Here is an 11,729-nt window from a genome sequence, read left to right as displayed (position 1 = left end):
TTTATATATTTGGGTGCTCCCGAATTTGGCACATAGATATTTATAATTGTTAGCTCTTCCTGATAGAGAAACCCTGTACTAATTATATAATGTCCTTCTTCATCTCTTATTACTGCCTTTACTTAAAAGTCCAGTTTGTCTGATAAAAGTATGGGTATTCCAGCTTTCTTTTGGCTTTCAGTCACATGATAGATATTTCTCCATCCCTTTACTTTCAACCTGAAGGTATCTTCAGGTCGAAAATGCGTCTCTTGTAGACAACAAATAGATGGATTTTGTTTTCTTATCTATTCTGCTACCCTGTGTTGTTTGGTTGGAGCATTCAGTCCATTTACATTCAGTGTTATTATTGAAAAATGTGGGTTTAGAATCATTGTGTTCTCCCTAGAATTCATGTTTATAGTGATGTCTCTGGCACCTTGCATTCTTTGCAACATTTCCCTCATAGAGTCCCTCTTAGGATTTCTTGTAGGGCTGGTTTGGTGGTCATGAATTCTCTCAGTTTTTGTTTATTTGGGAAAACTTTTATCTTTCTCTCTATTTTGAATGATAGGCTTGCTGGATAAAGGATTCTTGGCTGCATGTTTTTTCTGCTCATCCCATTGAAGATTTCCTGCCATTCCTTCCTGGCCTGCCAAGTTTCATTAGATAGGTCTGTAACCACTCTGATAGGTTTCCCTTTGTACATGAGGGCCATTTTCTCCCTAACTGCTTTCAGAATTCTCTCTTTATCTTTATATTTTGCCAGTTTCACTATGATATGTCGTGCCAAAGGTCGATTCAAATTCCGTCTTAAGAGGGTTCATTGTGCCTCTTGAATTTGAATGTCTATTTCTTTTCCCAGATTTGGGAAATTCTCAGTTATAATTTGGTCTAGTATCGCTTCAGGCCCTTTCTCTCTCTCTTCCTCTTCAGGAATTCCTATGATACGGATGTTGTTCCGCTTGATTGTATCACTCAGGTCTCGAATTCTCCTTTCCTGCTCCTGGATCAATTTCTCTCTCTCTTTATTTTTTTCAGCTTCCTCTTTTGCTATAACTATATCTTCTAATTCACCTATTCTTCTCTCTGCCTCGTCAGTCCTTGAGGTGGCTGCCTCCATTTTGTTATTTACCTCATTTATAGCCTTTTTAAACTCATCACACGTATTTTCAAAGTGCCTAGTCAATGTCTCAGTTGCTTCTTTGATGCTTTTTTCAACTCAGCGATTAATTTTATGACAAGTTTTTTCAATTCTTGATCCGGTATGTAGTCTAGATCTGCCTTGAGCAGTTCTGTGGCTGTGACTTCTTCCTGGAGGTTCTTCAGGGGAGAGTTCCTTTGTTTTGTCATTTTTGCTAGTTTTGTCTCTTGTCAGCTTTAAAAAGCTCGTTGTGCACTGTGCACCTGTTAATACTGCTCTGTTAAAGGAGGCTTATTGACCGTCCAGGGCCTGTCGTTTCAGGAAATATTCTTAAAAAAAATTTTTTTTTAATGTCTTTATTTTATTTTGAGAGACAGAGCAGAGAGTGAGCAGGGGAGGGGCAGAGAGAGAGGGAAAATAAGGAGTAAAAATTAAAAAAAAATTTAAGTAAAAAAGGTGATAATAATAAAAAATAAGTACAGAAAAAAAGAAGAAAAAAAAATGAAGACAAAAGGAAAAAAAAGCATCAGCTCCCCCTCGTGGATAGGCGTGGCTTGGTGTGGTAGGTCTAGGAGGCTGCTGTCAGTGGCTCAGCCTTGGTGGCTGCAGAGAGTAGAATGGCTGCACCCCACGCTCTGCTGCAAGTAGGCACTGTAGGACACTCTAATGAGTCTGATCTCCTTGTGCCACAGCTGAGCCAAGTTGTATTTCCAGGCCCGCCTCGGTTCAGAGTCCTAGTCCATGCACTTTGATGCTACCACAGGTGAGATGTACTTGATTTGGTGGCTGGCTTCCTAGGGGGAGGGATCTTTTTGGCTGGGCTTAGGCCGGGATTTGTGCTGCCACTGCCTGAGGGGAGGTGTGCTGCCTGAAGCAAGGTGTTCAGCAGGAGGTGAAGTTCCTGCCTTCTTAGACACTGCTGCGGATTCCCAGCCCCCTGCTGGGATCTCGTTGAGGGAGGGATGAGTTTCTTTTGTCTCCAGCTGGGCGAGTAGGTGCTGCCCGAGGAGCCAGGCGCTGCTGGAAATCAGCTGTGTGCTCCTGCATCAGGAGCGTTTGCCCCAGCAGCCAGAGCGTGTGCCCCAGCCTCCACCGCTGCCAACTCCCTGCTGGGATCACATAGGGGTGGGGGCTATTCTTTCCCTGTTGGCATCTGGGATTCGGGATTCACGCGGCCAATGCTGGAGGCCAGATGCACCGTGGAAATGAGGTGCGTGCTCCCACTCCCAAAACCGAGGTCGAAGTGAGCGCCCCTGGTGCTGCTGTGGCTGCCAACTCCCTGCCAAGATGGCACAGGGCTGGAAGTTGTTCTTTCCCTTGTGCCACCCAGGTTTGGGATTTGGGCTACCAGCAGTTATATATGGAGTGAGAGTTTATCTCTCCAAATGCGGTTAAACGTTCTTTATCTCTTCCCCAGAGACAGTACTATGAGCGTGTTCAGTTTCTCTTTCTCTTCCCTTTGTCTCTCGGGCTCTGCGCGCTTGCCCCGTGTTGGCCTGGGGCTCCCACCTCCCCTGCCCGTCTCAGGCTGGTCTGTTTTCCAGTCTCCCCAGTTCGCACTCACTCAGGTATCTTTGAGGTTGTCTTCTTTCTGGAGTCCGTATTTTCTCCTTCTGCTCTTGCAGATGGGAGTAATGTCCTCCTCAGTTCGATAGATGGGGCAGACGAAGTTTACAGAGCTCCCTTCCTCTCTGCCATCTTGTTCCCTCTCAGAGAAACATTTTAAGTGGTTATTGGGCAGCTGTTGAGTAGCAGTTCTGGCACCATTATAGTTTGTATTTTTAAATGCATTTTATGTCTACTCCACTTCACTTTATATTTTGTACTTTGTCTAGGTTTGTCATGCATTTCATATATTCTCCATGTTGTAGACTTAATATGTAGGTGTAGATATATAAGTACTATATCCATAATATTGTTATTACCTTTTTCAAGTTAACAAAGACTTAGCCAAGCTTTTATTTAACAAATTTTAGTATATATTAAACAAGCGTTTAACTTATTTGGCAATCTGAAAAGCTAGTTTCTCATCCCCTTTGGATGAAAACTGCTATTTTAGAATCAAATGCATTCCGACAGAATTCTCCTGTTGTACTAGAACAATCTCTTTTAAGCTTTCCTGTGCAGACATGAAAACAAATCTAATCAAAGATAAAGTTTTCTAGCTAACCTAAGAACTGTGTAGAAAATTGGGATCTTAATCACTGTTGAATTTGATAAAAATAAATCAGACCTCATGAGGAGAGAAGATAATAGAATTCTTTTCATCATAAGGCATTAATTAGGAGAATTTAAGGGCAACATGATTTTCGTTGGGATTTGAGAATTCGCTCTGTCCTTTACCCCTTGTCAAAGTGAATTCTGCTTTTTTCTCTGATGAGACTGTCTATTGCTGCCATACATCTACACTGCCTGGGTGTGCTTAGATTTCCATTTCTTAGAGAATTTGCCGATCAAGACATGCTTTTTGGAAGGGCTAAGAAGGTCAGTTTAAAAAAAACAATAACTTGTAGATCTTTGTTAAACTTAATCCCTACCTAGTTTTTTTAGTGGAACTTAGGGGCTGGAACACCCTAAGAGGAGGATTATCATTTACAGTGTATTTGTGCGATAAAATTGTGAGGTTGTTTTTCAGTAGTAGAAGAAAGCAATTGTACTATTTTTCTCTTACACCCAAGACAACTGCTTTTTCTGCCAGCCTGTACTGGAAGTAACAGCTGTAAGAGGCTGGAATTCTGAAGTACTGAATTTGTTTTCGTAACTGCACTTTCTTGAGCTTTGGGGATGTCCCTAAAATCTTTAGTCAAAGCTCTCAATTGGGGTGATACTGCTTTGCTGTCTCAAAGTTTAATATAAGTATTTTCCTGCATGGTCCTTTTGCAGTATATGACACAGAAACATTAACATTAACAACAGGATTAACGTGGCTTGTGAACTTGCTTTCTAATTTTCTTGGTGGGTAAGAAAAGTGGAACACGTTTGTCATGGAGTTCCAGCAGCTACTAGTAGATGAAGCCGTATTGGTCAAAGCTTAGCTGTATCATCATATTAGGCATGGAAGGTTATTTGTGCTTTTCCTTGGATGTTTCCTTTGGATGTTGGAATGAGTGTGTCATCCTTGAATTTTCTTGAATTGTGTAAATCATCATGGCCTTTGAAGTGTGAAACTGTGATACATTTCCCCTTTGGTGCTAAAAGTGTGAGATCCTATTATAGGTTTTAAAGAAGAGAATACTCGGCAGAGCTAAGTTTGTATGAAAAGGTGAACGTTTACCTGCTAGAGGTTCAGGAGGTTGAGGATTCACCTTTCCATGTCCCTTATCACAGTGGTGGAACTATTTGAAAAGAAAATAAAGCGAGAATAGCAAACTTTATTTTATTATTGTTTTTTTTTTAAGGAAATAACACAGGTTCCCCCCTCCCATTTTTTAATGTTTTATTTATTTATTTTTTATAAAATTGTTTTTTAAATGTTTTATTTATTTTTGAGACAGAGACAGAACATGAGTGGGATGGGCAGCGAGAGAGGGAGACACAGAATCTGAAGCAAGCTCCAGGCTCTGAGCTAGCTATCAGCACAGGGCTCGATGTGGGGCTTGAACCCACCAATGTGAGATCATGACCTGAGCCGAAGTCGGAAACTTAACTGACTGAGCCACCCAGGCGCCCCAATGTTTTATTTATTTTTGAGAGGGAGAGAGACAGTGTGAACAGGGGAGGGTCAGAGAGAGGAGATCTAGAATTTGAAGACAGGCTCCAGGCTCTGAGCTAGCTATCAGCACAGCCCAACATGGGGCTTAAACCCACGAACCATGAGATCATGACCTGAGCTGAAGTCGGACACTCAACTGACTGAGCCACCCAGGTGCCCCTATAATAGCAAACTTTAAAAGGAATGGGAAGTTTCAAGAAAAATAAATGATTCAACTTGGCGGTATGCATTTTAATGCAGTAGCAGGAGTAGCTTTATATCAATTTTTGGAATGTGCCACAATGTAGATAGAAAGTACCTCACTCTCCTAATAGATGGTTTTGTTATTGTTATGAATATTTTATGTAGGGGATGATTTTATAAACCTAATCAGATTTTTAGGTATTCTTTGAATTTGAAAGAGGTTTGTAAATTAAGGAGAAATCATTTTTGATTTGAGAACTGTTCTTTTTTTTCCTCTTCTATTTCACAGGTATTCCTGCAACACATGGTAAACCTACTAGTTATTCAATAAGAGTAGATAATACAGTTCCTCTTGTAACTCAGGCCCCAGCTGTCCAGCCACTACAGATCCGACCAGGAGTTCTTTCTCAGGTCGGTAATAGTTTATTATTTTTACATATGTGCTGTCCTCCTTACACACCAGTTAGGGCAGAGATCCACTTGTAATTTGTCATCCTGTGCTGTTGAGAAACAGTAAAGATGATCCAGATGGCAATTTGATCATTTGTAGTTCTTGGCTTTTATATAATTATTAATAATTGCGACCTTAGTATATTTTTTATTTTAAGATGTAGTAATGATGAATTATTTGTAACTTATTTCCGGCACAGCAGACGTGGTCTGGTAGAACCCAGCAGATGCTGGTACCTGCCTGGCAGCAGGTACCACCCGTGGCTGCGGCCACCACTGCGTTAACTTCTGAGTGTGTAGCTGGCTCACAGAGGCTTGCAGACTGGGGGTAAGTTAACAAAAATACTTGTCTTGTGAAGCTTGTAAAATAGATCATGGTATAGAAAGGATTCAATTTTTCTAAACTTTCTCCCTAGGAAAATGATTTCACACAGTAATCATTATAACTCAGTGATGCCACAACCTCTTCTAACCAATCAGATAACTTTATCGGCCCCGCAGCCAATTAGTGTGGGCATTGCACATGTTGTCTGGCCTCAGCCTGCCACTGCAAAGAAAAATAAACTGTGCCAGAACAGGTTGGTATTGATATGTTAACTTTCCTCTGCATTTTGAAAGTTAAGCTTTAAAATAAATTTTGCATGTACACTAAAGGGTCACTCTGTTTTATTCAAATGACCTCTTTGATAGCCTTGTTACAAACACTAAGCCAGCTCCCTTCTCAATTTCTCAGAGGTATTTTGGTAAAACTAATGGAATGGGAGCCAGGAAGAGAGGAAATAAATGCTTTCAGTTGGTAAGATTGTCTTTATTGACCTTTTGATTTATTACCTACATATAATTCTAGATAATTTTAGACACTCAGATATCACGTTTACCAAAAAATGACCATTTTTTAACGTATGTAAATGCAATCCACACTGGTATTTCTAGAGATAATACTTTATATTTACCAGTCTGTATGTTAATAGGTTATATATACATGATCTTGAACGTTGTTCATTTTAACAAGAAATCCTAGAAAGATGGCATGTACATATTTTGATTATAGAAATGACACATTATTCCTTTGATTGCAGGAGTAACTCATTGCAGAATACGAATGTCCCACATTCAACATTTATTTCTCCAAAGATAGTAAATGGGAAAGACGTTGAAGAAGTACGTTGCATAGAAAAACAGGACAATCATGACTCAGAAGGAGAAGCGAGAGGTTGTTGTGACACATCTGTCAGGCAGGCCTCTGACTCGTCGGTTGCAGACAAGCAGCGGCAAACCATCATCATTGCTGACTCCCCGAGCCCTGCCGTGAGTGTGATTACTATCAGCAGTGACACTGATGAGGAGGAGACGTCGCCGAGACACTCACTCAGAGAGTAAGTGCCAAAAGCAACTTTTTGTGTTTATGCTGCATCCTTGAATATTGGTGGTGCCGTCTGGTGTGGTGGGGAAAAACACTCTGGGACTTCACTCTTATCTGTCAGTGTCCTTGGGAGTGTACTTCCTGAATAGTAACTAACATGATTATTACAGCATTTCTCCTGTATTCATAGCTTTAGACTTTTGTTAATGCAAGGCCACAGTTGATTGACTGCTTTATATCCTTGATTCGCGTAAATTTTGGCTACTTCTCATTTTTGACCCATGTGTTTCCCGTCCCTCTTTGCTAGATGTAAAGATAGTCTAGATTGTGAAGCTTGCCAGAGCACTCTGAATATCGATCGGATGTGTTCGCTAAGCAGCCCTGATAGTACTCTGAGCACCAGCTCCTCCGGGCAGTCCAGCCCGTCCCTGTGCAAGAGGCCGAACAGGTAAAGGAACTCCAGGGGGCGTACGCCATAGATCCTGGGTCTTCTTTTGTTGTTTATGTTCATGTGTACCTACCTATTGATTTACCACAGTGGCTTCTCTCTTGGACATGATTTTTTAACCAGATCACTTGGGTGTAAGTGATAGTTTTCTTTAATTGTTGTAGAACACATCTAAATGAAAAACTTAAGTTCTAATAAGTGATTTTTAAAGAATCATTTATTTCTGAAAGAGCAGAAAGCCATGTTTTCAACTTCAGCTCCATAGGCGACAATTATTACCTAAATTTGGAATAAGAACATATAGCAAAATAAAAGAGGAATTTTTTGCATAATAAAGTAATAACCCACTGTCAGAGTATCCATTGATTTTTATTTATTTATTTATTTATTTATTTATTGTCTCATTGGTGATTAATCTGTGTGGCTTTATCCATATTTCCTTTCCTACTCTTTTTTTGGCCAGGGACATGCATTGCCACTAAAGTAGTAAGCTTCTCCTAGCCAGCATGATATGCTAACACATTAAGAGAGAGCCATAAAAATCTCTGTGAAATACATTTGATTTCAACTTTTAGAAATTCTTTTTTCAGTGGAAACAGAATCTGAAAAATCTTTTAGTCTTAATATTATACATTTGTTTTCTCTTTTTCCCTTTCTTGGGAAGTATGATAGTGAATACTTTTAGAAGATGTAAAGAAGTTTTAACACATCTACTTAGGGATTGCTTATAATATGGCTTGGCAGTTGATAGATATGTACACCTCTGTAAATACTTATCCATATAAAAATGATATGTGTCAATGTACAAATAAGATCTTTAACTAAAAAATGTATATATAAAAAAAGATATTTCAAATTGCTAAGTGTAAAAGGAATGATTAAAATAGGTCAAAAATGCTCTAGGAATTACAAAGGGAGGGAGATTGTCATGGCCCAATGAGGCCAGGAAGAGAAATTTGAGACTCTGGCTAGGCCTTTGGAGAGGTGGGAAAGATCTCTCAGATATCTGGTTAGTTAAAAGGACCCAAATTACCACTAACGGCATGAATCCTAACATTAGAATTGACTCTGAACTATCCAGGCCACATGATTATATGTTTTTACATTTCATTTAAATTATCCAGAACATTGCTGCTTTTGTAGTGTTTTGATGAGATTTCCTGGAGTTTATAAAATGGAATTTTTTGAACTACTACTAAGAAATAGGAAAGGAAAAAGGAGAGAACTGGGAAGGGAAAGGAGAGAAAATAAAGTGCCAAAATTGTCTAAACTGGATAGAATTAGGGTTAACAGTCTGAGTAGAGAATTAATGTGAGAGTCTAGAAAAACTGGAGGAAAAAAATGGTATTGAACAAAGAAGAAGTTGTAATTAGATATGAAATAACTGAATAAGATTCTCATCAACTTCCTGGAGCCTGGATAGTATTTAACTTAAGATTTAATGTTGAAAACAAATTATTCATAAAAAGACTTTCTTGTAGTATGTCAGACGAAGAACAGGAAAGTGGTTGTGATACTGTGGATGGCTCTCCAACATCAGACTCTTCGGGACATGACAGTCCATTTGCAGAGAGGAGCTTTGTGGAGGACACTCATCAAAACCCAGAACTGGTCACCTCCGCCAGCACAGAAACCAAACCAGCTGTTTGTACTGTTGTGGTGCCTCCAATGGGACTAGAGAATGGATTAAATACCGATGAGCATATGGCAAACAGAGGTAAACTGAGTCTTTTCCTATTTCTCCATTATCCCTTTAAAAAGTCTTAATTTGGGAACATCAGAGAACAGAATCGCTAAAAATCATTTCTGAATTTCCAACTTGATCCTGCCAAATCTGTTATACAAAGGAAATCTTTCCCGATATCATTCAGTACTAGAATTCCTGAGATAACTTCTCTTTTTGTTTAGTTTTTTAGGTTGTCAGATCTTAAAATCACTACTGTGTAAAATATCTAAAGACCTTCTCATTTGTTTTTAAAGACCTTTCTCATTTTTATGTGAGCAGAAAAAAGCATCAACTGTCTAATATGTGGTTCATTGCCAGATTCTACATGCCAGCCATTAGTAAAAGGACGATCGGCTCCTGGAAGATTAAACCAGCCTTCCACAATGGGTAATCGCCAGCAGAAATTGACATCCGCATTCCAGCAACAGCATTTGAATTTCAGTCAGGTATGTTTATGAATTTATAAGAACCTTCAGTATTCAAATTTAGCAGTTTTTCATTTGGAGGGAAGAAAGATTCTGAAACGGTATGCAGTCTTGAAAAATGTATCCTTTTTCATTATCCCAAGTGACTAAAGCCTAGTAATAGGGTAATGAATCAGATTATCCATAGAACCTGAACTTTTCAGGAAGATTAGGCTTTTAGGTTCTTCTAAATAATTTTTTAGTGTATTTGTTGTCTTAGACCTTTCAACTCAGAATACACACTTAATGGATTGATGGCTGCATTTGTTGTGTTAGTCGTTGGGAATAGTGATGCCTTACTGGGTACTTTCCGTCTATTCAGTACTGTACTCAGCAGTAGTGTTTCACTTTGGGAAAGAAAAGATAACAGGTATTGGAGTCAGACCTATGTTCAAATCCTGGCTTTGCCAAATACTATGTATATTAATTACCTTGGCCAGGTCTCTTCAACAAATCTGGACCACAGAGTTAATGGGCATAATAGCTATACTGTAGGGTTGTTTTGGAATAAAATTATGTCATATATGTAAGGTGTTAGCTTTACATAAATTAATTGCTCACACATGGTAGCTATTAATAGTGGTGTGGGGGATAGTGATACTACTAGCACTGGTAGTAGCAATGTAGTGTTATCATAATACATAGTAATAAATATTAAAATGTTCAATATCAATATGTATACAATTGATATTTTACTTTTCCCTATGCTTAGTAGAAGTGGAGATCTGCAGGATCCTCTATGGATTATCAGGGCATATTATAATTTCCCTTTATTCCTTTCTTTTTAGCTTATAAAATACGTGTTCAGTATTTTTTTGTTGTGCTTTTGAATAGGTTCAGCACTTTGGATCTGGGCATCAGGAGTGGAATGGAAACTTTGGACACCGAAGGCAGCAAGCTTATATCCCGACTAGCATCACCAGTAATCCATTCACTCTTTCTCACGGAAGTCCCAGTCACACAGCCGTGCACGCCCATCTGGCTGGAAGTGCGCATCTCGGAGGACAGCCTACTCTCCTTCCATACCCGTCGTCAGCTCCCCTCAGCAGTGCTGCGCCGGTGGCCCACCTCCTAGCCTCTCCATGTACCTCAAGACCTATGTTACAGCATCCAACCTACAGTATCTCTCATCCCAGTGGCATAGTTCACCAAGTCCCAGTGGGCATAAACCCCCGTCTGTTACCATCCCCAACCATTCATCAGCCTCCGTACAAACCGATCTTCCCACCACATTCTTACATTGCAGCATCACCTGCATATACTGGATTTCCATTGAGTCCAACAAAACTCAGCCAGTATCCATATATGTGAAAACTCCAAAAGAGTATATTGAGGAAGCTCAATGATAAAAACATTTGATTAAAAATAAAAACATGGTATCTAATAAATATTAGCCATGGCACAAGAAAATTATTTTTGAATCATGTAGACTTGGGTGCAATTTAAACAACTTTGAGCTTTAAAATAAAAACTCACTTTTAATGTGTTTTGCACATTTGGTATAACTTGTCTTTGGTCATGTTATCTTCTTATGTAGTAACTCTAGACAGGTGACTTATGGGAGCAGAAGTCCAGTTTTGCTCCTGCTATTTTTTATAAAATTGCCTTCTAACTAGTGCAAGACACATCCACGTTTGGGAAGCCATTCTGTGTACAGACTTAGAGCAACAGATGCACATGTCCAAATTACAGCATACAAGTGAATTGTATTATCTGTGTCTTAGTGTATAAATGTTGGGTCACTTACCTAAGAAATTGAGCTATTGTTCTTTACATTTGCATGTGTCTTTGCATGGGCAAAATGTTGCCTAGACTTTGCTCTTAAATGTTGTTCTAATAATCTCAGCTGCATTGTAAACCGTTCCCACACATAGTGCCTTAAATATTTGAGGTTGTTGATGTTATTATCTATATATAAATGTTGAGGACTGCAGCACTTAAATTCAGATCTCCCTCTTTAGTTTCCTTTTGATAGAGTAGTGTTTATTTTTGGTTTTTTTGTGGTTTGATTTCAGGTCGTAGGTGTTTTTTCCTTACCAAGAGGGCAGCATGTTTGCTATAGCTGATTCTGCTGTCTGACTTTTCAGAATGATCTAGCTTCAAGAAAAGCAAGCAGTTAGTAGTGCTTAAGAAAAATTGATTCAGTATCTAATGGATAGTTGATACCTGTCACAACACAGCATTTTATATACTGTTAAGTGAAACTGCAATACAATCTAAGTTTATTTTGGGAGTGTTTGCTGTATAATTGGATTTAATG

General features: G+C 39.2%; 1 protein-coding gene across 8 annotated transcripts in view; it reads left to right on the top strand.

Annotated features, from left to right (window-relative positions):
• The window catches only part of HIPK3 (homeodomain interacting protein kinase 3), an 88,317-nt gene extending 77,355 nt beyond the window's left edge, over window positions 1-10,962 (top strand). For 2 of the 8 annotated variants that reach the window (XM_029956701.1, XM_029956699.1), the window contains exons 9-17: window positions 5,308-5,429; window positions 5,669-5,796; window positions 5,885-6,046; window positions 6,202-6,264; window positions 6,548-6,844; window positions 7,139-7,279; window positions 8,749-8,996; window positions 9,324-9,451; window positions 10,304-10,962. In XM_029956701.1, coding sequence (XP_029812561.1) covers window positions 5,308-5,429; window positions 5,669-5,796; window positions 5,885-6,046; window positions 6,202-6,264; window positions 6,548-6,844; window positions 7,139-7,279; window positions 8,749-8,996; window positions 9,324-9,451; window positions 10,304-10,780 — 1,766 coding nt within the window. In that variant the 3' untranslated portion in view covers window positions 10,781-10,962. The remainder of the gene's footprint in view (window positions 1-5,307; window positions 5,430-5,668; window positions 5,797-5,884; window positions 6,047-6,201; window positions 6,265-6,547; window positions 6,845-7,138; window positions 7,280-8,748; window positions 8,997-9,323; window positions 9,452-10,303) is intronic. The other 6 variants (XM_029956702.1, XM_029956704.1, XM_029956703.1 and 3 more) reach the window with 6 other exon arrangements.
• Window positions 10,963-11,729: the final 767 nt, after the last annotated feature.

Source organism: Suricata suricatta, chromosome 11 (genome assembly GCF_006229205.1).
Source record: "Suricata suricatta isolate VVHF042 chromosome 11, meerkat_22Aug2017_6uvM2_HiC, whole genome shotgun sequence".
NCBI lineage: Eukaryota > Metazoa > Chordata > Mammalia > Carnivora > Herpestidae > Suricata > Suricata suricatta.
Note: the sequence above shows the minus strand (reverse complement) of the source record. Positions and strands in the feature narration are given on the sequence as shown.